At 41.6% G+C, this 27,879-nt stretch overlaps 1 protein-coding gene across 1 annotated transcript in view; it reads left to right on the plus strand.

Moving 5' to 3' along the window:
* The window catches only part of SDC2 (syndecan 2), a 68,597-nt gene extending 41,410 nt beyond the window's left edge, over positions 1–27,187 (plus strand). Inside the window, exons 2-5 of the mRNA XM_072151468.1 lie at positions 16,269–16,380; positions 21,258–21,400; positions 22,783–22,897; positions 24,326–27,187. Coding sequence (XP_072007569.1) covers positions 16,269–16,380; positions 21,258–21,400; positions 22,783–22,897; positions 24,326–24,489 — 534 coding nt within the window. The 3' untranslated portion in view covers positions 24,490–27,187. The remainder of the gene's footprint in view (positions 1–16,268; positions 16,381–21,257; positions 21,401–22,782; positions 22,898–24,325) is intronic.
* The last annotated feature ends 692 nt before the right edge of the window (positions 27,188–27,879 follow it).

Consider the following 27,879-nt stretch of genomic DNA (forward strand, 5'->3'; position numbering starts at 1 on the left):
TCTACTTACAGTGTCCGTCTGTTTTCACATTTGGTGATGTGGTTTGTTTGTTGGGAAGAATTATTTTTGTGTACTGCATATAAGGTTTGACTCTGTTTATGTGTATACAGTAAGAGGAGTACATTATTTTATTTTTTTTTCCTCTCAAAATTAGGATGTTTCATACAACTGTGATCAGGCCAAGGAATCTGGACATTGATTTGTTCACATTTTCCAACACAACTGTGGCTCGGGTGTATACTGTATATACTTGTATGACACTGTAAGTCCTACTCAAACACGTAGTACTTGTGCCAGGAAATCCAACAAACCCAGTCCCTATTTCTTGCCCCCATCGCCATCATGTGAAAGAGCCCTTCGACCCCATTTACATGGAGGTTCATCTCTTTGCTTTCATTATGGGCACAACACAATGACCTCTGGGTGGTGGTCATGAACACTGGAGACTTAGATATTCGCAAGAGGTTCAACTTGTGTGTCCATAATGCAGGCCCAGGAAGGGCTGAGGTACAGTTGAGTACCATGGCCCCTTATAGGAAGCTTTTTATACTCAAGGGTTCTACAGATCCATCATACAGCGATTTCCATGATACCTTCATTCTTGGGACTGTATGTATGATTCTTGTAGTTACCATTCTAAAATGTGATTTCTCTCCGGGTTGGTAAAAACACTCCGAAACTTGCACCTGATGCTTTGTATTTATTCCGTTTGACTAAATATGTTGCAGTGACTCCATAAAAGCTTCCTTTAATAGGCAGAATATGTTCCAGGAATATGTGAATGTTTAAAGTTGCTTTAAGCCAACTATGACTTAATCTGATGAATTGAAGGTTTACTTTTTACAGTCTTAAACCGAGGGTTGGACTCTACACTGATCTGTTCCCTCCTGGTTCCTTGATGCCCTTTAATTACAAATATTTTGGTTGCCATATTTATGGAATTTAAGTCTGACTTCAAATTTAGATGTAGTTTGAAGTTTGTAGAGCATCTGCTCCTTTTTTGGGCAGAGTTTATCTGGGAAAATGCTAAAATTGTTGGAATGGTTTCAGAATATTTGGGAAAATCCAGACATATTTTAAACCATTGGTAAGTTGGAGGTCCCCTGTATATCAACCAACCAGAGAAACCATGAAATACTGGATATAAGTTAATTACATTGAAAGTAATCGGCACCTACGTGTCAAATTGCCCCAACGGTTGCTCTATCACTTGACCTGCGTAGCTACATGGTTTTTCCCTAAATTACCTGTTTTGCATGATTTATCAACAAGAAGTTCTGTAGGAAACTTGCAGTGTGTGAATATGAGCCTATATCTGTGTATAGCACAAGACATCACTTTACCAGATGAGGATGATTTGTGATTTGTTGTCAGGACAATGTTTTTCATAGAGAACCGAGGCCAAATGTCACGTTTATCCAGCTCCACGGAAAGCCCACCACAGTGGGTGGTGATGGGAAATGGCCATTACGCGCTTTTTCCAAAACTTGGGTCACAGGAACAAAAAGTAGCATAACAATAATAACTTGGTGATTTCCAGAGGGACCACACACAACGACGTCAACACTTGTGTGTAAACAGAAAACGGCCCGCTGCCTGGTTCTCATCGGGTCCTCAAATCTCCATATTGTTTTTGTGAAAAAGAAACCTGTTTTGATAAAAAAAAAAAAATGTAGTCAGAAACCCCAAATCCCAGGCGGCGCGACAACCCTGTTAAGCGGTTATCCTTGATTCTGGCAAAGATTTATGTCGCCCAATATGGAAGGTGGGAGATGACGACAACACTGGGAAAGAGTTTGGACTAGTAACCCATTCCTGTACGTCATATTCCTTAGATTATCAGAGACACGGTGGTAGGACCACTCCCATACACCACACGTTGCCTTGAATTGTAATGCAGGACCCATGAAAATGTATAAGGTCATATGGTGTTGTTTTTGGTTTTTTTTTTAGTATGTCGTGGCATTTTTTTCAGCTGATTGGTCGTTAATTGTTGTGCCATGTTTTATGAGATTTGTAGTATGACATACATCCGTTGTAGGCCATATACCGCACTTCAGTCATGTAGTCCTACAGGGCTTCTCAGTAGTCAAAGTGTAGGAAAGTGCCACTTTTGCATTTAAGGCTTATATTGGCTTTACAAATAAAATATAACATGGGCATGGACTTATACACATGCATTTTGTGGCTTCTTAAAGGGGAAAAAAAAGACCCTTTGTCATACAATTGATATAAGACCCAGGTTATATAGTGTATAGGACACCTTTTATGTGTAGCGAAGAAAGGGATTGTCTACAATTAGAGAAACTTGGCCGTATTGCTCCTAAAACAGCGCAACCCAAGTCCATTGGTGGTGTCTGGTATTACATTTCCACTGCATTTTAAGTTGTTCAGGCTGAGCTACATTACCGTAAACAACCTGTGTTTTTTGGGGGGACTTGGCAGTTATGTTTTCCTAACCCTGGAGCCCCCCTTTAAGACTCTGAACAACCTGGATCTGTGCAAGGCAAAACAGTACTAATGTGTAAAAACTCTAATACCCAAACAGGAGGAACCAAACGGAGTTGCAGTATCCTTGGAATGATGTTGGTTCTGCTCCAGCAATGGAACAGGCAGCCCCTTGTCCCACTTCTAATGTCAAGGGGTCATGAGAACAGGGCAACACGAAATCCAACCTGTTAGCAGATGAATGAGATGTGTTTTTGCTAGGATGAGATCTCAGCATTTCCTCTCGTCTTGTAACTCTCCAGCTCCATGGCCTTATACACACCGCGGAGCTTCATGCAGTAAACTGTAGAATGGAGTTATAAGTGACCCCGTGGTCCATACGTGTCTCCTCCAAAATCAATCTGCATATCACACCTTTTTTTTTTCCCCCCTCTGAAATTCCAAGTAACATCTTGAAACCATTGGCTGCCAGCAAGGCTTCTCCTTTGCCCCGTGTGTGTGTTTTTCCTTCTTCCCTAAGGTGCTCCTCACATTTGATACTTGAGTTTTTGAGATGCAAAAAACAGATGTTTAGCAATTCATAGCCAAAAATGCCTTTCCACATGTTACGTCATTAGTTTAATGAGAAGTTGGACTTCTTTCTGATTTTGGCCTCGTAGCCAGGCGCTGCTGACATGTCACTTTCGCACCAAAAATCTTGGCTGTAAATTTTTACTGGAGAGTTTCAAAAAGTTCTTAAAGAGAACGATCATGTTTAGTTGAGACCCTAAACCAACTATAGGTCCTTCTATGGATCTCTGGGTTAGGGTCTCAAATTAACCTGTATGTGGAGGAAAATGAAACAAAACAAACCTGCCTAGATGTGATTTGGATGAGGCACATTGGACTCACATTTCAAGAACCCACACCTCTCGCGAGGCAAGTGAAGCTGGGTTGAACCATGCCACAACGCACAGGCACCGAAGGAACGAGGAAAGAGAGGAGTATAAAGAAGTTTGTTGTTTTTTGTTTGTTTTTTTGTTTTTTAGATGCACACTTCAAAAAGCATACAAGGATTTTTGGGACATTTAACCACCGGTCCAGAAGGTTCCCTTTTAAGTGCTTTAAATTTCTGTGTATTCAAAGCAGTGAGTAACAAAGCAATAATCTAATTTACGCTACATCGGTAGGGGGAAATGGCATGCACAGAATATTTTTGCCGAAAGGCCTAACATACCATATATAAGCAAGTATAAACCAATTTTTGTGCTGAAAAAGCCCCACTACTAAAGCATATAAAAAAATTTAATGCAGCGCTTACCTTCTGAGCTACTTCTCTCCAGTTTCGTGCTTGCCTCCTCGCAGCTCCTCGTCCCTCTCGGCTTCCTGTGCAAGAGCACGGGTAAAGACGGGTCCGTGTGCTCTGCTGGCGCGCACACATTGACATGGCAGTGTCGCTGCCTGATGACATCATAGTGTGTGCACGGGCAGAGCACTTGGAGCCATCTCTACCTGTGCACTTACACAGTAAGCCAAGAGAAGAGCGGCTGCGGGGAGCAGAGGGACCAGGTTTATTTTTAGATAATAAGGGGCTGCTGGGTATTTCATTACTTTCTTTGGTCAGGGGAGGCTGCTAGGCAATGCATTCCCCACCCTAGGCTTATACTTGACTCAAGTTTCTCCCAGGTTTTTTTTTGTTTGTTTTTTGTGGTAATATTCAGGTTGGCTTATACTCCACTATATACGTTACCTACATGAGGCACGGCTTAATGTTTATTCTCAACTGCGCAATCTACAAGGATTACAAATCTGTGCCTAGCATTCTACATGATGGCACCTTGGGTATTGTATCAGGATTGTCATTTGATTCCGATGCATACGATCTGGGGGATGTGTAACATTTTGGATGCCCCAAAATGGTTCTAATTGTTGGCTTTGCTCTAAACCTAGTCAAAAAAATCTACTTTGCGCCTTGTTGTGCTAGTTGTTGTTTTGTGCTAATCATCATTATTATTTCGTTCAGTATTGTGAGCCGTGTACATTGGCAGCTGTGCACATCCCGGATGAATGGCGTCGCTCCGGGAGGTCCACTCACACGCTCGTTTTTATAATGGGCCGTCTCCCATTACTTTGTTAGTATTGATCTGCGTTACGCACAAGGCTATCGATAAAAAGATTACACCTTTTTATGAAGGCATTTAACTTGCATGGACTCAGCGGCAGAACATTATGATGTGATTTCCTGAAGCAAATGAAAACATTTAGCGAGTTGTCAGATTAGATTAATGGATTTTTTTTCCCCACTGGGGCTTGTGCTTGTTCTGTTTTTGTCTGTAATTTTCATTTTTATACTAGTTTGTGGGTTGAGATAATGTTCCATAAAATATATAAAAAAAAAAAAACAATCTCAATGGTTTCCATTATGTTTTTAGCCTTTTAGTTTTTTGGGGGTTTTTTTTTTGTCCTAATCTTAGTATATGTCATCGATATGAGAATGGTGAGGGTCCATTTTTCAAATGCTTGCAAAGGCTGTGGACTCTTAAAAACATAAATGATTTTTCAGCAGCTTAGTTCAATTCAAGTGAAATTCCAGACACGGCCACTGTGTTATGTTTTGGTCATCTGTAAAAAAGCTGCCTGAGTTTTTATTGAAGGATTTCTGGAAGTTGGACTCCAGTATCTAAGGATAGATGCCCACAACGGTGAAAAATGTCCATGTCCTCTTCTTTTACAAGAGCCATGGATCATTTGGAAAGGTTGGGGGGGAGGGGGGGGGGGGGGCTAGTGGTATGATCATGAGTTGCAACTTTTTTCCTCCCAACACTACCCTCATGCCCTGGCCATACACACAAGGTTCCGTTCACAGGTTATAGCACAATTCCACGGCAGACGGGACCAAGGATCGGATCAATCCGACCACATGAGGCCCAGTGGGGAAAACCTATTGTGCCAGCTCTTCAATAAATTCCCACCAGTTTGAGTGTCAAAAACTCATCCCAAGGATATAAGTAAAGGGTGTTCTGCTTGTTATATCACAAAGCTCTGATTACTCAGTGATATAACTAGTCCTGCACCTGTGTGACATCACATGACCAGGGATATATAACGGGCCGTGCACCTGTGTGACATCACATGACCAGGGATATATTGAGCCAAGGATCTGTGACATGACCATGGATATAATGAGCCCATGCAACTGTGTGACATCAAATGACCAGGGACCGGTATTTATCCACAGGAAGTAAACAATGAAGCTTCCCACAGCAAGCAGAGATCTAGAAGACCATTACAGAATTGTTACAGAAAGCATATTGGAAAATTGTAGAACTTTTCATTGGACAAACTGTTCAAGTAAATTTCAGCAAATAATGTAAAGTGGACAACACCTTTTAATGATCTTTCATACATCAGAGCTTTCTGTATATACCCTGTAAAGGTTACTACTCTGCTACACTCCATAAATCTGGAGATCTTCTCCCTCGGAGAAGAGGATAGGCGGGGGTCCTTACATACTTATTACATTGTGGTATTCTCCAGTAGACCTAGGAGAGAAAGATTCTATATCCCTTTCCAATGTATGAAATTGATGGCACAAGGCGGTCCAGTAGAGGGCTTGGCCTTGTGCATAGGACCTTGCTGTGAGTGGATGTAACCCAACAAAAGTGAGTGCAGACAATTCCACTTTATCCGATTTGTTGTGTGAACTGGAGCTCATGGCTCCACCACGTGGTCATCATGTTGTCACTGTGATTGACATGGAAAGGGCTTCTTCACTTCTTCCCGTCAAATACAGACTGATGACCCTTGAATTGGACTCCACGTTATAGTCCTCTATCCCTGCATACTGAAGACATGGTGTGGTCTCCATTATACTTCATCTCTGTGTAGCCTACACACTTGGTATTTCCTCACCATAACTGAAGCACTGATATAACCTGGGTGTGAACTTGGCCGTAAGACGTGACTATATTCTGGAAGCTTTTTTTGGAAGTTTCTCAAAGTAGCTTTGTTTCTTGTTTTCATCCAATTCTTAGTTCTGTCCCTTGCACGTTCTCGAAGGTCTTGCTGTGCCGTGTAGCTACATGGATGACCACGTCAGGCCCCACTGCTGGGATTTGTAGTCCCAGAATAACTGTGCGTCACTGAATAAACCAAATAACACCGCACAATCAACATTACACAAAACTAAGGCGCAGAGTTACAAAGGAGGCTTCAAAACAGGACAACAGAAGCTCAGCGGCGGCCGGCAGAAGATGTGAAGATGAGAGGAAGATTTCTTCATTGTGTTCCTGGTTGGAGTCCTCTCTCCAGCAGGGAGGAGATAAAGAAAATAACTTGTTTTACATCAGACGGGATTAAGTTTGCTGATGAAACGCGCCAGATTGAAGAAAAACAATATATGTTCACTTCGCATTTTTACAGTTTTTAACATTCTTTTGCAATTTGTTCAATTACAGGCTTCATTCATTTTTGTGTGGGTTTCTTTTTGATGCTTTAGGTATCTTTTGCAGCGCTGTACTTTAGCAATGACTTGTATCTCTGTCTCCTGGGCTCCGGCTTTGGCCAATTTCATAGCAATCCACAGAACCCCAATCGCTGAATCGTCACTCATTATTAGCGTTTAGCCAAGGTAGGGTGTCTAATTCAAGACTTGTTCTATGTAATGTAACACTATAGCGATCTGTCTGGGTTGCTAGCAAGATGGAATTCACATAAATTTCACAGTGAAGGAAAGGGGGGAAGGATAAGACCTAAAGAAAATGGAGACAATAGCACTTTGCTTTCATTATTAAAAGTTTCTTGGAGTTACTTGTGCTGATTTAGGCCTCATGCGCAAGAACTTACAGCTAGCGTGCATGCTCAGACTGTTTGTAATGACGAGCATACATTCCCATATATTTCTGTCGGCTCATGCATGCAGCCATTGTTTCCATGGTCCTGTGTATGAGCCGTGTGCAAAACAGGTCCTATTCCTACACCGATGACACCCAGACCACAAACCATGGGACTCTAATTTGCGGCTCATATAATGCACATATTCATGTATCTGAGGCCTTCTATAAAGTCTGTGACCATTTAAATTTAACATCCAAAAACAAGGAATATTGAATGGACAGTGTGAGTGGAAGACATGGCATAGATGAATTACATACACATACATGCAGATAACAGCAACTATACATGGTATCAAGATAGTACAGGTGCACAATACAGGTGACTGCAGTCTACATCCTAAAACCTCCCAAAAATGCGTACACGCTGCCTGTCATGGCTCTGCAATACCGTCTGCGTACAGCGCACCAACGCGCTTTTCTTATCCAGCTTCATCATATGCAGTGGCTAAATCGGAGATGGGTGCAATTCCAGACATGGGTGTGTTTCGATGGGGGGAGGGTTCTTGAAACCCTAGAAAATATTTGTGTAACATTTTACCTTATTCCCAAGCTGCCAACAATTTGGAAATTTTAAAAGCAGAGGATGCTACAAGGAAAGCGAGCACGATTCCTTCCAGATGTCTTTGTCAAGTTTGTAAAAAGGATAATCTTGATAATAAACCTCCTTCTCCAGCATGTGCCTGATCACTTACTAAGTGGTTTCCATGGGGCAGCCCTGAAATGTGACCACCGGTGGGAGGAAGTAATCACTGAAGGACAGAGCCGGGATGTGGGACAATGGATGGTAGGTGAGCCGCTATTCTCCTGCGTGGCTGAGTAAAGCTACTAGGGTGATAAATCGGGTGCCCGCAGCGTAGAAGGGGAAAATCACAAAGTGCATGTGAGCTATTGCCTTTTGGGAAAATTTGTGGCATGGTGGGATCTCTTACTATAAAATATTAACCCCCTTGATTGAATTCTTCGTAAGATCCTATTAAGAATAAATTCCCACGGTACAAAAATAGTAAATGCCCCTCCAGGATCTATAGGTAGATATTGTGAAATAGATGTAGTATAGGCTTCCCCAAACAATTGACTCTGCTAAAACGGTTTGTGTGGTCAGTGGAGATTGTTGTGGTTGGGGCTTATCGCGACCCCATTAAACAGTTGGGTTGTTCAATTCCAGTTTGCTTCTTTTGTTCAATATCAGGAGGTCAGTAGATGGACTGATTTGGCCAGTCTAATGCATATGGGGTTTAACCCATTTCACCAGTACTGACATCCCCACCGGAAAACTTGAATTCCAAGAACAAAAAATTTGGGTTGAGGAAAAAGGATTGGGCATTTTGGATTTCAAGAATTTTGTTGTCTTTGAAAAACCACTCCCTGCTTATGTTCCCCCTCTTTTGAAATCGACATACAACTTTGACTACTCTATTGAAAGTGGCATAAGAACAGCCCTAACTTCAAGATCTGACCCACAATCATTGGGTCCATTGTGTTCCTATGAATGATCTAACCTCTGTCTGCTTGTGCTCCCCTCCTTCTAAATAAACCTACAACTTGAGGCCTCTTGAGTCACTTATTTGACTACTCCACTGAAGGGACAAGAGAACCACCCTAACTTCACAATCTTGTGACCAACATCCATTAGGTCCAATGTGTTCCTACAAATGATCGATCACTACCAGCTTATGCTCCACTCCATCGAAATAAACATGCAACTTGAGACATCTTGAGGGGTCACCCTTTTGACTGCTCTATTGAAGGTGCCAAGACAACAGCCCTAACGTAAGATCTTCTGACCCACGTCCATTAGGCCCAAGGTGGGCAATCATTAAATTGCCCGCCACTGATCTTCTGTTGTTCCTTATGCTTAAAACAAAGCACAAAACATTGGGAAAAAGGATTTTGTAACCTAAAGTATATGCAATTTTTCACCTCTTTTATTTTTGTCTCACATCCCCCCCCCCCCCACCCACCCCCCAGCTTCCTAATCCGTTTTGTATTTGAGAAATGGTCCATGGTTGAGGAGTTCTCCTCCTGTAATTGAATAAGTTGGGTGTTAATCACAAGTTCGCTGCCAAGTGTTAAAGCTATAAATCAGAGGATTGTTCGAAGAAGATGATAAAATGCACCTTACTGTGTGTCTGCAAAGTACTCTATCACGGGAAATCAAGCCATGGGGAGGTCTGAGCTTGGCGACTGCTGCTTCCACCTTGACTTCAGTTTTTGATTGATGTCCTATCAGAAGACGTTCATCCTATAGATGGCTTGATCGATGCACATGACCTTTTCAATATAAAGCTGCCTAATTACATCCCAATAATTTAATCAGCTATGGATCAAGGAGCTACGCCCCTCCTCGTGTGCTTTTGATGGCCATACCTGTGTTATTGAGATAATGAAGTAGGTTATTGGCTTGGACCATTCATGGAAGTGGCTAGATGTTTCCCTTGACTTTTTCTGTTTTCAACGCTGTATTTATAGGGTTACTACTAAAATATGTGAATACCTATTAGTTTTTTAAGGGGTTTCAGTGGTAAAAATAATATGGGCGGCACGGTGGCTGAGTGAGTAGCACATCTGCCTTGCAGCACTGGAGTTCTGGGTTCGAATCCCACCCAGGTCAACATCTGCAAAGAGTTTGTATGTTCTCTGCGTGTTTGCGTGGGTTTCCTGCGGGTCCTCCGGTTTCCTCCCACACTCCAAAAACATACTGTTAGGTTGTTTAGATTGTGAGCCCCATGGGGACAGGGACTGATTTGGCATGCTTTGTGCAGCGCTGCGTAATCTGTGTGCGCTATATAAATAAAGAATTATTATTTATTATTATTATTATAATAATCATAATGGGAAGTGTCTCTCGGCTCTTCGTGTTGGGGAGGTTGTCTTCCTGCAGCTCAGATGACTTGTTTCTGCATGTATATGTGTGGCCTTCTATCAATTCTATGCATGTATAATATAAATAAAACACACGCACAGCCATCTGAGATCATATGTGTGTACAGACAACTTTGTAGACAATATCTGGCATTTGGCCCCGTTCCACAGTGTGTGTTGGCACAGAACAACTCAAATCCTAGATAATGATCTCTTTGAAAAGTCAGGCTGGGTATGAAGCCAACCAAACAGATTGTCAATTCTGAAGAGGTGGGGAGATCAACGTGGGCTTTATCTGGATGGCATTATCTGGATACAGTATACGTATTAGAGCAATAATGTGGTCCCAATCTGACCAGACGGGTAACTTAAACCACCAGAGATCCAGTGGTCTGGACTAGGGCCCCAATCACAAGGTCTCATTTATATATACAGGCAGTCCCCGGGTTACATACAAGATAGGGTCTGTAGGTTTGTTCTTAAGTGGAATTTGTATGCAAGTCGGAACTGTATACTTTATCATTGTAACCGCAGCCAAATTTTTTTTTTGTCTCTGTGACAATTGGATTTTAAAAATGTTGGGTTGTCATAAGAACCAGGATTAACAATAAAGCTTCATTACAGACACCTGTGATAACTGTTACAGCTGTTTGTTGTAGCCAAAGGCTAAAGTACAGTAAATTACCAACATCCAGAGGTCTGTTTGTAACTAGGGGTCGTATGTAAGTCAGGTGTTCTTAAGTAGGGGACCGCCTGTATCTGTTGCCCTCTAAACATGGCAGTAGGGTTTAAAGACCCCCTGAACATCCCAACCTGGATGTACCTCTAACTTTGCCACCGGTTGTGACCATGGAGAAAGTGATGACCCCCTTCATTTGTGTGTTATGTGGATGATTTTATCCTTGAATCCCTGCACCTTGGAAGAAGTGATGTAAGATGGCTGTACTGTTCTATATAATTGAATAAACTGGGCGTAATCGCTGCGCTCTCCCATCACTGTGAGCAATAAATCAGCTGTTCGGTGTGAGATCACACGATTACATGAAGCTGTAAATCATGGAACGACAGAGGGATGGATTGTGTAACATGTGAAACTGCTGGGGTCAAACAAATGTTATTTGTCAGGGAAGACAGTGGTAGGGTAGTGATCCTCGTATTAAAGTTTCACAGTGACGAGTGCGTATAAAGGGATTAGATGACTATATGATATCCTCCAGGATTATGTAGGATGTATATTATTCTCATTGGAAACCTGATGAATCTGGTTTATCCTGCAGTTACAGTACGGTCGTCTCTACTATTGGTAACCCTCCTCCAACCTAGTATCCAAGGGCAGATTTACCCAAAATGCAACCAATGCCATTACCTAATGCCCCAATGATCAGATGGGTTTCCACACAGAGGTGAGATGCAGCCAATTTCCTAGGATCAGTTATATTGAGAGAAACGTTGGACGTCAACTTGCATTCTGTTAAACTGAATTTGCATCCGCAGGACACTAATACGGTCTACAGTCAGAAGAGTAGGGAGCAGTAGACTCTGTTCTCAGATATTGAGAGCAGAACTATGAATTCACCGGTTCAGGAGTGAACATAGCTTGTCTGCTGGCTCAGGCAAACTATTGAAAAGTCCCTCCCCTCGACCTCGGCCTTATATTTTAAGCGGGTTGCCCATACAGTGTTTCCTACCTATGTAAAGAGATGCTAGTGTGCAAAGGCATGCTCCCAGAGGTGTACAGTGGTTGACTGTGGTACTGATGCTGCCCCACTGATGTCATCCTCAACTCTGCTCATGGCAGGTGCACCCCTGCACTCGCATGGTGGCCATAGCCTTCAGTGACATGTAGTAAATCAAAGAGTCGTAGTTTGGGCAAAATCAGGATAACCTAGACAAGTGGGTTATTTGTTCTCCCTTGCACCCAGCACTGCAGTGTCATCTAAATAAATTTACTTGACCAAAAGTTATTCAATCTTGGTTTGAGGTGTAAATAAAAACACGACTCCACTGCTAGTTGGTTGATCTCCATCCGTTCTACATCTCTATGAACTGGTGGCTCCAGCCGATCTGCCCAATTGCCCCACAACTAAAAGAAACCTCGTACTTGGCAATTTATAAGCTTTCCGGACATTTAAGATTTATGTTTAAGACATAATTTCATATGTCATGGTGAAGTCTGCTGGTGCACCTGAATTGGTCTGTCTTCATCCTGGCTGTCTGAGGGAAGTCCATCGTTATGTAAAGGATTGGTGGTGGTTAGTAATGGGCATCATAGACAGAACAGGTGCACCATCAGGCACGAAAATGCCTCCAATATCTCTTCTGTTTTGATAGTCTTGCGTTCTCGCACAATGGGATGATACATTATGGAATAATACAGCCGAGTGGCGGTGATGAGCGGATTGATACCGGGAGAGAACTACCGCTACTTATATTATGTTGGAGCTGAGTGACTAGTAGAAGCGATCCATTGTTCTCTGATGTTTTTCAAAGCCTAATACGACAAAGGCACAGCGGCCGGGTCATATCCATGGAGTGATGGTTTGATAGTGAAGTAATGAGATAATGAAGGTAATTAATCCAATTTTGTCAGGTACTATGGTACCTCTTTAATCCTCTAGAAGAAACACCGCTTCTATTTTTGTTCTTCTGTACGTTTGTCTGATGAAGTTGGTAATTGGGAATAGCGTACTCCGGGGAGCTTCAAGAGTTGTTTTGATCAGGACTCATACCAAGTACCAAAATAATCTCTGTTCAACTGCGCAAAGACTGACAGTACGAGCATTACTCATCAACCGAGATATTAATGGACTGCACATAAAAACTGAGGTTTTCTGATAGATTTGTGCATACTTCTTCAGTCGTTACGAATAATAAACTATTACTACTGTACTACTACTACTACTACTAGATCTCTGGTCATGTTTAAAGGGTCTCTCCAGGCTTACACTCCTGTCCTATCTGTCATTGGGTTAGAGAGATACAACTGAATGCTGGGTAGACTTGGTTGTAGAGTCAAATGTCTGTTTTGAAAATTAGTTTTAATGCCTGATCCCATTAGTTTTACTAAGACCAATGTCCTCGAAAAGCTTGGTCCAATAACACTGCACAGCTTGCAGTTGACGGGGAAGGGGGGGGGGGTCTCCATGTTATGATATCTGATTGGGTGATTATTACTGGACCTGAAAAACTCTTGACAGACCAGCCATGTTCCAGGAAAACTTCAAGACTTTATTTAGTCAAATTCACACATCCACTGCATTGTTTCCAATGTTCCCTTTACAATCCAACGCGTTTCGAACGGGTTAACCGTTCTTAGTCATGGACGAAGAACGGTTAACCCGTTCGAAACGCGTTGGATTGTAAAGGGAACATTGGAAACAATGCAGTGGATGTGTGAATTTGACTAAATAAAGTCTTGAAGTTTTCCTGGAACATGGCTGGTCTGTCAAGAGTTTTTCACATGCAATTGAGACCTCAACAAACGAGGTAAAGTCCGTGCCGGTTCCGGAGTATACAGTGGCTAGAGGTGAGCTGGAACTTCCCCTTCCTTTTCACGTGAGAAATTATTACTGGACCCCCTTTTAGTTGGCCTTGCCCAATTAATGAATGTTGTCTGAACTAACTTACTGATACATAGATTCCTGCATTTCTCTATTACACTGGTAACACACCCGATTCTGCCACAACAAAATTGCTCCCCCATTAATATTGGGGGAAGAGCATCTTGTCTTTTTTTTTTTTTCCCAACATGGTTAATTTTTGGGGAAAAAAGGAAATTACACTCTTCATTTCAAGAGCACATCACATGGAATATAGGATGTTTTGGTTGAAATCCATATTTGAAAGACCTACCTTGGAATTTGAACCGGAGAAGTATAGTCTTCGATCTACACTTTCTCTTGTGCTCCCTCTCTCTCTCCCTCCCTTTTTTTTTTTTTCTGTCTCTTCTTTATTTCCCCTCTATTATTAGCTCAACTTGCTTTCATTCTCTTGCATTGTTCTTCCCCTATTTTTCTCTGCTTTTTTTTTTCTCCCCCTCTAGTGTACTCTCTTATTTTCCCGTTTGTGTTAATTACAATATATTGATGGACAAGAATATATAGAAATTGAATTCTGTATACAAATTTCGTTTTGATAAAAAAAAATGTTGCATTCCCATGTACGGTCTATTAAGGTAGATTATAATTTCCAGTAAAGCGGCTTAGCGTGTGGCTTGCAGTAGTAAAATACCATTTTGGGGAAATTGAAATGTACAGCCAGGTTTAGTAAGCAGTCAGCATTACATTACTTCCAGGGGAGCGATGCTGGGGTGACACTGAGTATGTTAAACCTTATCAATTTCCTGTGATTTCATTTTAATTCATATAAGGGCGGCCGAGGGCTGCGAGTGATTAATAGCTTTCAGCAGGGCTGGGATTGAGGCCATAGGATTTAATGCCCATGTCCAGGTCTGTGCATTACTATTAGACTGGACCACAGCAATCTACTCGGCTCCAGTGGACTGGAATCCTAATAGTGTTCATTGTGTATTGGATTATTGGAATTTGATGGCGACAGGGATCAACCCTACTGACAAAAGTGGCCTGGTAGATACTTGTGTTCCCCATAAAATTACAATATGGGAGAATCCTTTCCTATCACGTTGCATTATTGTCCATTTTTTCATAAAACTTCATGAGGAATAATAGAAAGGTGCAACATTTTGAGTGTGTGATGAAAACAATAACTTTATAATGTGGATTTCCAGCTTCATAAAAAATTTTCACTCTTCCTTGGCCTCTTCCTTGGCCTCTTCCTTGGCCTCTTCCTTGGCCTCTTCCTTGGCCTCTTCCTTGGCCTCTTCCTTGGCCTCTTCCTTGGCCTCTTCCTTGGCCTCTTCCTTGGCCTCTTCCTTGGCCTCTTCCTTGGCCTCTTCCTTGGCCTCTTCCTTGGCCTCTTCCTTGGCCTCTTCCTTGGCCTCTTCCTTGGCCTCTTCCTTGGCCTCTCCAGTGGTGATGGGTCAGTACCATGTCTGTCTGTGTTACTGCTATGGCCAGTGATTGCTTATAGAGGTCACATGTCCTGTTGATGTATAGATGTTACTACTATTCTATTACACGGGTGTAAGGCCTCACACATCTGCCGGTGCATGAAATGCATATAGCCTCGGCGCCATGCTAATTCATCTGTCATTAAATAGTGGCTTTTACGGGTAAAGAATTCTGGTAAAGGGTACATATGGATTCTATACCCCTTCCACCCACTGGAGTGACCTCACTGGTGGAGGGTCTGAATTAGTGAAGGCAATGAGGCGAGTCTGTCTGCTCTAATGGTGTGTGAACTTTAACAAGTGTTAACAGGTCTCATGTGCTGGAGCATAGGAGTCGCCTGCATTTTATCTCTGGTTTCCCTTTAATTGGCGCCTCCGGGCACAGCGCAGCCTTTGTTTATCCCTTGTTCTAGCAGTCAGACCAGAGATTAAGCCGCCTCTTAATTGATTCACAACAATATAAATCTGATTTTTTTTTATACTCTCTTACATCTGCATAGGTGCGGAGGCTTGTCGGCTTTAATTATTTTCTGTACTGTCACACAGTGTGACATTTTATAGATTCATTTGTTTGATTGTGCCAATAACAAAGCAATTGCTACTTGTAGAAGTACATCGAAAAGATGAATAAAGTATTGTTCTACCCCAGCAGCTTCCAGAAAGTGTTCATGTAGAAGATAAATGATTATGACTTGTACCTTGGGGCTCAACCAACGCCTTCATTCTTCCATCTGACTTTGGTTTTGTTAACATTCAAAAGTGTCGTTTTTTTCCATTTTTGTTTCTTTAAAATACTTTACAGTTTTCTAACTTAGAAATGTTTGTGAGGCTAAAATGTAAAATTCTCCATGGAATGGAATAGGCGCCACTGTCTGTGTTGTGGTCAGACATTGTTACTGCAGTTCACCTTCCATAAGTTGCAGTGACTCTACAGACATTTCAGACAATGGTGCTGAAGACAAGTGACCTGTGGGACTCTTTGGGATTTGGACACCCTCTGTTCTATGAATATTTTGGGCTTACAGTGTCCTTGTCTGATTTTTTTTTTTTTACAGATGGTGGCCACAACATCAGACAAAGACTTGTATATCGACAACACTTCCGTCGAAGAATCCTCCGGAGTATATCCGATCGATGACGATGACTACTCGTCTGGCTCCGGATCCGGTAAGATATGATACTCCATGAATTCACCATAAAGCTCTGACTATGGCCACTTGGTTATACAAGGGGAGAAAAGGAAAGTTGGCAAAGATAAAGCAGCAATGAAAATGTTGGCAAGAGAACAAGTCTCCATTGTCAGTTCTTCTTGATAGAAATGGGGCGTCAAGCTGCCCCGTATTCTTTCCTAGCCAACGTTTGATGGCACTCAACAAGAGTGCTCCTCTAGCCTGGTGACCAATGGTGCCATCTGGTAGTGCCTTGTGTTTGCTCCTTAGGCTGTGTTCACATCTGCGCTGGATCTTTTGTCACATATAGAATAAATGGCACTTGTCTGTCTGCTGCCGAAGGTATCGGTTATGCGATTGATCTTCCACCTTGAATTCCACCACGGAATCTGCAGATCAGAAGGAACCATTAGAATTTACAATGCTAGTAGAAGCAGATGTCTACCTAGTGGACCCAATAAATATGACGTGAGCTTTCTAGACATTGTATGTGGTGCTTTAACCTCTTACCATGTACAGCGCAGAGGTGTGGAGGCTATACGTAGAGGGCTTACTCAAACAGAGGTGGGGTTTGCTGCATATTCCAGCAAACACCCACCACTAATACCTGCTATCGGTGCTAGCACTGATCGCGCGTATTAACCCTTCTGATGCCTTCGTTGAAGCAGCAGTTTCGTTACAAGGAGCCAGTGTAATGAATACGGTGTAAGCAGAGGTCGCACTAACATTTTTCCAGAAGGGTAATAATACTCCTCTCACAATTTTTGAGGAGTATTTTTAACCCAGAAGGAGTACGAAATTTTCACTACTAAATATATAACTCCCAGGCGTATATATATAGTGTTAAGAGACATCTATTAATACAAGGAAAAAGTTACCGCTCCTGTTTTCTGTGCTTAAAAGGGTTTTCCCACAAATTCAAGTTAGGCCTTATCCACGGGATAGGGTCTAATTTGAATTCTCAGGAAAACCCCTTTAGGGAGCATGCACACGTTTTTTATGCGTTTTTGACGCATCCAAAGGCTTCGCTTGTTGAAGTAACACTGCGTTTTAGCAAATGCAATGGAAACGCAATGTTACTTCAACATGTGATCAAGGCTGAAGCCTTTGGAATGCTTCACAACATTTTTATGGTGTGTTCACACATGAGCTGAGAAGAGATTTGCCTAATTACATTGCTGTCAACATTATGTTAACAAAACACAGGAATCAACGCAACGTGGACAGCAATATAATTAGGCAAATCTCTTCTCAGCTGTTGTAATGCGTTTGAAAACGTATGTACCTCACCCTTAGGGCTCTGTCCCACGTTGCGTTTGCAAACGCAGACAAAACCGCGCCCACCGGGGCGGTCCGATCGCATCGGCATTTCTATGGAAACGCCTGCGATCGGGTACGAGCCGCCTGTGTTTTGCGTTAAATTAATGCAATACACCGGCGGCTCGTTCCCGATCGCAGGCGTTTCCATAAAAATGCCGATGCGGACTGCGGACCGCCCTGGTGGGCGCGGTTTTGTCTGTGTTTGCAAACGCAACGTGGGACAGCGCCCTCAGGCTACATTCACACTACCATATGGGGGCGTATGTAAAACCACAAGCTTGTGGCTGTACATATTTCCCCAATAGATGGCCACACAGAGTGATACCGCTCTGTACACGGGAAAATGACATGTCTTTCCCCGTGTTACGGCCAGTACCCAATGCATTTCAATTGAGAGGGTCGGGGTCACCTCCTCATCCTCTCCATGGTGCAGAACGTACGCCTTGTGTGAATGCAGCCTTATTGTCTACCCAGCGGACTATGGAGGCCGGCGGCCCCCAGACCAGTCCGGGGCTGATGCTGCTGAAATTTTATTTAATTAGGTTTCTGCGGTTTTGGGACATAACCGTTTTTTTTTTTTTTTAATACAGGGGCACATTTAGGGAGGAACACATAATATATGTGTTCCCTGCTTTTCTTTTATATAGATCACAGATAACAGTGAACTAATGGTAAGAGCCCATTGGATCAGTGTCATCAGTGATCTGTATACAGAGACATGCAGAGAGGATGCACAGCACCTTCCCTGCAGCCTCTCACTGTATACAGGGGCTGCTGTGACAGGGGACCGATTATTATCAGTCCCATGTCACAGTACACGATCGGGCTGTCACATAGACAGCACGATCCTGTTACTGGCTGTGTGCACGATCGCACACCGATCAGGAGCACAGCCCCGGCAACAGATATCCCTCCCCCACCCCTCGCTTGGCTCCTCCATCTCTCACCTATCGTTCGGCTCCGCCCCCACCACCCGCTCGGCTCCGCCCCCACCACCCGCTCGGCTCCGCCCCCACCACCCGCTCGGCTCCGCCCCCACCACCCGCTCGGCTCCTCCATCTCTCGCCTATCTCTCAGCGCGGACTGTGAGCTGGAAGTCCCTCCCTGTCCTGCCTCCAGCGCTGCGATCCTGCAGAGAATATCTTGCAGGATCGCAGCCGGCAGCGTCACCGCTTGGAAGCGGCAGCTCACAGGAAAATCACCAAGCGTATTAATACGCTTGGTGATTTTTTGGGGGAGTAAATCAGCCTCTAAACGCGTCTATGACGCGTGTAGAGGCGTTATCGCGACCTCTGGGTGTAAGAATGTCATATACTGCAGTACAGTAGTATTGCAGTATATGGTAGAAAAGATCAGACCATCTAGGGTTAAAGAGAACCCGTCTGGCAAATTAACCCCCTAAATTAAATATATTTTCATAAACTGCCATTAGAAAGCATTGCCTCCATCCCTTCATTGTCCCTCTACACGTCTGTAAACTTAAACAATCAGGCCCAAAAGCTGTATGCAAATCGCCAGAGAGATGTCCAATGAGCAATTATCATATTCATCAGTCCAGCTTATTCATGAGTGGGAGGCAGAGCCACACACCTATATAATGATGTGACACTTCTGGTGCTGGAGCCCCCTGCAGCCTGTGTGTGTATGAGATACTCCTATACACATGACTGACAGGCTGTATAATGGTGTAATGGCTCCTCCATGTGCTTCCTGGCGCTGGCGGCCCCTGCAGCGTGCGTGTGTGTGTGCGTGTGTGATGCAACAAGCTCCAGGCAGCCATGTTATAGCAGAACATGTCAGGTACTTGTGTAGCTGATGTCTTTGTCTCACACGTGTGTATTAGGAGGATGCAGTATGTCAGCAGATAAAGCACAAGCACCAGCTCTACCATACATTACACACAGACATGAGTAGGGGGAGGAGAGGGGTAACAGGTCACCCATTTGACATAAAAAAAAACCTACAAATTAAAATCGCCCCCCTTTCCCCAGAACTGAAATATAATAAACAGTAAAAAAAATCAGAAACACATTAGGTATCGCCACATCTCGAAATGCCCGATCTATCAAAATATAAAAACCGTTATTGCTGGCGGTGACCTCCATAACAGAAAATATTAGAAATGATCAAAAGGTTGCACAGTCCTTAAAATAGTAGCAATAAAAAAGTCGGCTTTTGTCGCAAAAAAATGACCTCACACTTTTCCGTACACCGAAGTTAGAAAGTTATTAGCGACATAAGATTAAAACACAATAAATCCTATATAAATTTTGTATAACCATGATCGTGCCAAATGAAAGAATAAAGTAGATTCATCATTTGTAGCACAGTGAAAGTCATAAAAACTGAGCCAACAAGAAAGTGATGCAAATGCGTTTTTTTTTCCAATTTTACCACATTCAGAAATTTTTTTCCAGCTTCCCAGTACATGTAATAGAATAATAAATAACATCACTGGGAAGTAAAAGTAGTTACGCCGAAAATAAGCCCTCAAATAGCTCTGTGCACTTTTTTTTAGGTGGAGAGCGAAAAATGAGCAAAAAAAAAAACCCTTATGGGTTAAATATGATCGCCACTTGGATGATTTATAGTCATTTGCTAATAGACATGGCCACATTTTATATGAGAAGGCCAGAGGACCCATTCAGGCTCAGATTGACCCACGGGTGATATGATGGATCCACCAGTAGGCCCCCAGGCCCTGCATATGTAGGGTCAGGGGAGCCTTTACTTCATTTAGATATTAATCATAGAGGAGCTCAACTATCCTATGTATTTGTATAATTGGATAGATGATGTACTAGTCTGGGCCCCAAGGTCAGATTTTACGGTTGGCCCCAGGCACCCCAGTTTTATTATTATTATTATTATTATTATTATTACTATTTATTATTATTTATACCGCCTCTCCTTTATCAACTTCCTATCTGTGCTGGTTGTTGGAGACCTAGCTGCTGGGACTTACTCCTTCCACTCCCCCCTGCATAGAGCATTTTTAGCTTTGTTTACTAAGTATTGAATAAGGACTGTAGCAAGCTGGGATTCAGAAATTTGGGAATGAGACCGATTAGGAGGGAAAGTGGGGAGTATAAGAAGAGCCAAAGTAAGTGGAGAAAGAAGCCCTTTCCTCTGCTGAGATATATTCCCTTTGTAGTCACTTGTACAACTGATTTATGTAAAATTTGTTGGAAATGTTTTGACCTTTTAATGACGGTCCTTGTACTTCTCTTCTATAATTGTCTTTAAACATCTGCTTCCCGCCTTCAGACTGGTTTACACATCACTCATTTACTGCCCATAAGGAGGGGGGCCCGGCACATAGCTGGAAGCTACTAATCCACTCGCAATCCATGAGTTGACGTTACTGTCTAGTAATCAACATCTCTAGATTCTAGAAATTCCTAGTTATTTGGACAAATGTCCAAATGAAGGATTAGACTGTCATTTGGAAACATCGGATTCTGGACTGTCTATCCATAAAGGACAAATAAAAACTGCGTTGGTGTATTTTTTTCTTTTTAATTTTTTTTAAAATATTGGTTATTGTCTTGTCAGGAGTTGTAGACGTCGAAGACCAAGATGTTCCCGTACAGCTCACTACCGGTAGGGCTCTTCCAGAAAATCCACCAACCAGTAACGCTCCAGTAGTGGAGAGGACTACGCCAAAGATGCAGACAAGCATAGTCTTAAATTCAGAGGTATGGTCAGTCTCCCACTGGCGTTCATACAGGGGTGCACAATTTTTTTTTTTTTTCCATTTTGTAGGTATTTGTATATTATGACTATTAGACTTGTTACTGAGTATTCACAACTATTTGTTTATAACATATGTGTGTGTATATGTATGTGTATATGTATGTGTATGTGTATATGTGTGTGTTATGGTAATGCAGCGATGCACACCTTGAAACAGTAGATTATTTTATGGGTAACTTAACCAGTTCAGGACCAGGGTAATTGGTACCGTCAGCACCTTCAGGTTTTTTTTTTTTTTTTTGCACATGTCCTTTTAATGGCTCTTAGTTTTTCATTCTTATGGGACAGTGACAAGTTTTTTTTTTTTTAGTTTTTTTTTTTTTCCGGAGAAATACAGGATTCTTATTCACAGATCCGGGTATCATGACTGTGGTCATCTTCTTGCCTATCGTAATAATTCTTATCCATGGCCTCCTTCCTTCCAGATATCAACTTTTAAAATTATGCTAATGAGCCTGAGGGGCTTTAATGGGACTTCCAGAGCCCCCTTCCCCTGCACTTCCTGCTGCTGCTAGATTATACAGGGAGAGGGGGGGGGGCATGTTCTGCTCATTGTAAAGCCTGACACACTGCATTATGGAGGGGCTCTGGAAAATCACACCGGAGCCCCTCAGGCTCGTTGGCATAATTTTTAAATTTTATTTTGGATGGAGGGCCATGGATAACCAATGTAAGAAGACAGTAAAAGACAAAGTAGATTCCGATCACCCATATATGATACAATATAGTCACAGCCGCCTTCCAAGTGTTTTATCGTGTGGTTGCCAGAGGTCTACATGTCCATTTCCTTGCGGATTTTGCACAAGTTCATGTTATCTTGGTAGTTTAGCATTTCTATAGGTCCAGGTTCATAAACCAAACCCCCAATAAGATGAATAGTCTGGGCTCCTTCTTTTTGGGACTAATGCACCATGACACAATGTATTTGCTTTGAAGAAAGAGGTACAGGCCTTACTCCACATGTTCCTTCACCCGTAGCTTCAATGGTCTCATGGTAAAGAATCCCGTTCTATGTAGATGTGAAACCTTTTTCTTGTAGAGGATGTCCCCTTGTATTGGCCACAAACGTAGATCATTAGAAAGATCTCTGTACTGTCCCTTCTTGTACATTGTACTTTGCAGTTAGGTGGCAGACACCCCCTATGTAACAGAGTGACCCAACCTTATTCCATGAATTCCTATATACAGGGTAGTGTCTGGGCTGTCTCCGAGCTGTCACACCTCAGTGTAACAGACTCTCCTCATTTTATTCTACATGAATTTCCGTCATGTTGTAAGGAAGTTGTTTTTGAAGTGACCACTTACGTTATTTTTTTATCTGTAGGACAATGTGGAGAAGAGCGACCGAGATCTGCTAGAAGGTAATCCTAACCGGGAAGTAGACGTGTACACGGAGAAGCAGTCGGAGAACCTATTCCACAGAACAGAAGTACTTGCAGGTGAGCGTCAGAACAGATGGCCATATACAGAACTGCTTTTTTATTTATTGTAAAAATAAAAATAATGTGAAAAAAAAAAAAAACTTTTTCGCAAAAAATTCTACAAGATGCATGGCGCTCTTTACCGATCTCTTGTGTTTCGGGGGATTGGGTTCTGCAGGTAATATCTTTTTTTCTTAAATACTCTTTCCTCTGCACCCCCCTCAACTGGCCGCCCTTGGTACCGTGTCCACGATGCCTAGTGGTAAAGATGGACCTTCATATGGGGCACTTTTCCCAACAGGTGGAGGGTGACGGGAGGGAAACTTTCACATAAAACTGCAATTCCTTTAGTGCATCTGCTGTTACTGGTGATCACTGGCTGTCATGGGCAGCGCTTGGACTGTTTTCAAACCCAAGAATGGGGGGGGGGGTTCTTGACCTAATTTCCCGCTGGCAGTGGGTGGAGAGTTTTTTTTTTTTTTTTTGTTTAGCCACAGACTCTGTATATATCCTGTGTATATAGAATCTACCCTTCTACCCTTTTTGGGCTGTAGATATTTTCCTCTCTTCTTGCTCTCATGCCTTGTTATGCCTTTTAAAGGAAATCTACCATCAAAATCCATCATGATAAACCAGGGACACTTACTAACAACAGTTACGGTGCCTGGGTCTATCTTCTTGTATTTGTTATCTCTGGCCTCCCTCCTTCTAAAATCAACTTTTAAAATTATGCTAATGAATCAAAAGGGTTGCTTCCAGAGCCCCTTCCGTGTTGTTACAGTGGGAAGAGCACTTCTATCACCCTCCCACTATGTGCTGCAACTTACTCTACTGCAGTGAGATTACCTCGAATGGGACAGGTGGAAGTGTGAGAGGCCTGTGAAGCTACAGCACAGTGGGGTTCTGAAAACACCATTTGAAAACCTAATTTAAAAAGTTGATTTTAGAAGGAAGGAGGCCATGGATAACAAATATAAGAAGATTCCCACAGTCAGGGTACCTGGATCTATAAATAAGTGCCCCTGGTTTATCATGCTTGATTTTGATGGTACATTTCCTTTAAGGATTCTGGGGTAGTCTAGAACTCGCCTCTCCTATCTCACTATTGATTGATACTTCAGCTTAGTCCTGATGAAGCCAAGATGAAAAGCAGCAGATGAGCAAGGTCTAGGAAAAATAGAGATGTGATTTGCTGCACAGTGAACCAATGATTAGTCCGGGGGTGTGGCCTAGACTACCTCAAACTTTTGTAGGCATTGTAGCTAAACTATAGTCCCTTAGGCTCCTCCTCCTGTGATAGAAGGTGCATCTAGTTATGCTTTATTTTTAACATGTTAAAAACGTAGAAATACTTGTCTGTTTTGGGTTGTAATATCAGTATTTTTACAGTATTGAATATGCACTTTCTTGCCCCCTTTAAATAAACCCTGTGATCTTGCTTTGCAGCGGTCATTGCTGGTGGAGGCATTGGCTTCCTCTTTGCCGTTTTCTTAATCCTGCTGCTGGTTTACCGCATGAGAAAGAAGGACGAAGGCAGCTACGACCTCGGAGAGCGAAAACCATCCAGCGCCGTCTACCAAAAGGCACCAACTAAAGAGTTTTATGCATAAAATCTACTATAGTGTCTCTTTTTATGAGATCCTGAACTTTTTTTTTTTTTTTTTTTTTCTTTTAAATAAAGCTTTGCATAGAATAATGAAGATTTCATTTTTTTTTTCTTCATTAAGGAGCCTTGGAGGCAACTTTACAATATGAGAAAAATCCCCTTGTATTTAAAAAAAAAAAAAAAAAAAAAAAAATGAAAACACTTTTCATGTATTTCTTAATAGTGGGGGGGGGGAGTTTAAAAAACCCCCTTGCATTTTTGAGTGGTGGGTAGCAGTGGCAGAGTATTATCTTCTAAGACCATTGGTATTCACCAAGACGTCTCAGACCTTTATGCATAAACAAACCCACCCCTGAGAAAGGTGACTTTTTTTTTTTTTTTTTTTTCCCGATCATAGGGTCTACGGAAGGTTGTTGACTATTTTTAGCATGTCTCGGAATCTTTCAAAAAATTTAGTTCTATTTCATTAATTTATCTGTTTCCAAATAAATGCCTTTAGTAGTTGTCCTGGTGCAATTGTCTTAGAACTCGGATAAACAGTATAATAGTGTAAATGTATTTTTTTTTCTTCCTATGTAAACATAAACGGAATCTGTATAAATCTGTGTAATAATATTTTTTTTTTTTTTTTTTTCACTACCGCAGTTTTTTTTTTTTTTTTTTTTTGTGTATTTTCTGACGGATTTATGCTAATGTGTAAAAAAGAAATGGAATATCTGTATCCAAGCTGTTACTTACAGTAGTGAGCTACTCTTTTAAAGGTGCATTTTCTCTTAAATGAAATTTTTTTTTTTTTTTTTTTTTAATTCTCAGCAGTACCCACGCTGTATCTAAGGTTTACCGGAGAGAATTTGTTACATTCTTACGCCAATTCTGTTTCAGAACTATTTGTAGACTGAGAAGAGTGTTGTTTAAGGTCCTTTTTATTTTGTTTTTTGTTTTTAATTTTTTTTGTAAAAATAGTTTTTGAGTAGCAATATTTAGAATATTTAGTTTACTTGCAGTGGTTTTCCTTTTTTTAAGTTCATCACTTTTGTTTGAACATTATCTGAAAATGTAAAGAGAACCTCTCACCGTGGAAATGTAGTGTCATCAGCAGGCAGCATGTTATAGAGCAAGAGGAGCTGAGTTGATCAATTTTTATCCCTGGTATTTCTATACACAAGTCAGGGGGCAAATCTTATCAGTGGTTAACATAAATAAAAAATCTACCAATAAAATGCATTATGATAAACCAGGGACACTTACTCATAGATCCAGGCACCGTGACTGTGCTAATAATCTTATATTTGTTATCCGAGGTCTCCTTCCTTCTAAAACCAGCTTCTCAAATTATGCTAATGAGCCAGAAGGGCACTGGGAACATTACCAGAGGCTCTCCATTCTCTGTCTTCACCCCCTCTCACTGCGTGCACAGCAGGCAGAATGGAGGGGCTCCGGTAATGCCCCCTAGAGCCCTTCTGGGTCATTAGCATAATTTGAAACGTTTTTTTCTTTAGAAGGAAGGAGACCGTGGATAACAAATATATAAGAAGATTTACACCATCACGATGCCTGGATCTATGAGTAAGTGTCCCTGGTTTAGCTTGCTTGATATTAAGGGTAGATTTTCTTTAATGACAAGTTAAACTGAATCTGTATAGCTCCCCTTGCTCTTTAACATACTACATGCACATAGAACTTTAAATCTTGTTCCATAATATGCTGCTTGTATGTAGGTTTCCATGTCAAAGGTTCCCTTTAATAACCTGTTAATAAGAACTTTGCATCCATGAAGGTCCAGGAATTTAGATGTTTCACCAAAACCCTAAAAATATAGGGAATCTGACACTTGGACCTTTGGGTCCTATTGTGCTTCATATGTTCCACAGTGTCAACACATTAACTTGGTGCCAGGACCTCTTCAAAGTCAATGCCGCTTTTTTGACCTTTTCAAGTTCACAAATGGAGAATTTTTTTTTAAAGTGGCATAGGATTTTTAATTTTTGCACTTGTTAAATACCATTAACCCTATTGTTGCCGGGCCTATATCTGTAAGGGCGCCATATCGGTAGACGTTGATCGTGTGTAGATTTCTGACCGGTACCTTGTCTTTGTCACGCCTTCTTACTAGCAAAGATTTTAAAAGTCGATCTACACATTTGAGGTCAAGGATATTTTAAAAAATTTATGGGTCGGTGAAATTAGAAATGGAAACAAGTTCTCTCCAATTTTTACATAGAAGCCTTTATAAATGATGTTCATTTCAGTTTAGGAGTAGATGCACCTTTACCAACTCCTGCACGGGGGCGGCCAGTGATGTATTACATATGTGCTGAACCAGACAGTACAAGACGGGATGCTTCATCCTGCGATGGACAATGGGAATGAGCCAAATCCAAAGACTATAACAGTATTCTGACAAAAGTCCATGGCCACTGTACAAACTCCTTCCCATTGTGTTTTTTTTTTTTTTTTTCTGAAGGTACGACTAGGAGTTTTCAAGAGCAATTTTTTTTTTTTTTTGTCGTTTTCACCATGCATTTAAGTTGTAAAGTCTTTTTAAGCCTTTGAAGTGCCTATGATTCCATGTAAATTGTTGCAGACTGTGTTACAGAGTGTATGACAGTAAACAAACAAAAAAAAAAACAAATGTTGGTATTTTATAAGCACAGAAAAAAAATTAATGGTAATTTTTGTAGTCTTACATCCATAGACCTAAATTGTAACTTGGGAACATAAACACTACTAAATAAAAAAAAACAACAAAAAAAAAACATGTGGCCTAATAGTGGCTCTTATGTGTCATTATTTCTCATCAGTCGGTTTTGTCATGACAACCTTAAATTAGGTTTCTTTCCTACGGTTTCTTTTACAGGCTTTCATCAAAAAAATGGATGAATCCGAGGCTGATTATAGAATAGTAGCTTTTTTGTTAAAGAAAAAAATTCTCTTGGGATAAGAGTGAAAGAATGAGACGTGAAATAACTGAAATGTCGGGAATAGGGGTCTAGGAAAAGCAGAAATTCTTTGGAATATACGGTAATAGTTTTCAAAATCTGGGTAAGGCTCTCACATTTGTGTTTGGCAAGTGCCATACCCACTTTCCTTATTAAATGGTGGGAAAAAATGGTCCCTCTGTTTTTTTTGGAATTGTAAAAGAAGGCAACCATCTACACTTTGAAATTGATGAGGTGAACAGAGACTTAAAAAATTAAGTTTGGACACAAAATAAAAATAATACCATAAAATGATTTAAAAAAAATAGAAATACCAATATGTATAACCATAGAAATAAATTTCTGTTTGCATACTTACATATTTGCATAGCAGGGGTGCACAATCCATGAGGCGCGTTGAGCAACTTGCCTCAGGCAGCACCTCCTGCAGCTATAAAGCAGTGCCTGACACCTAA

Source organism: Engystomops pustulosus, chromosome 5, assembly GCF_040894005.1.
Source record: "Engystomops pustulosus chromosome 5, aEngPut4.maternal, whole genome shotgun sequence".
NCBI classification, from domain to species: domain Eukaryota; kingdom Metazoa; phylum Chordata; class Amphibia; order Anura; family Leptodactylidae; genus Engystomops; species Engystomops pustulosus.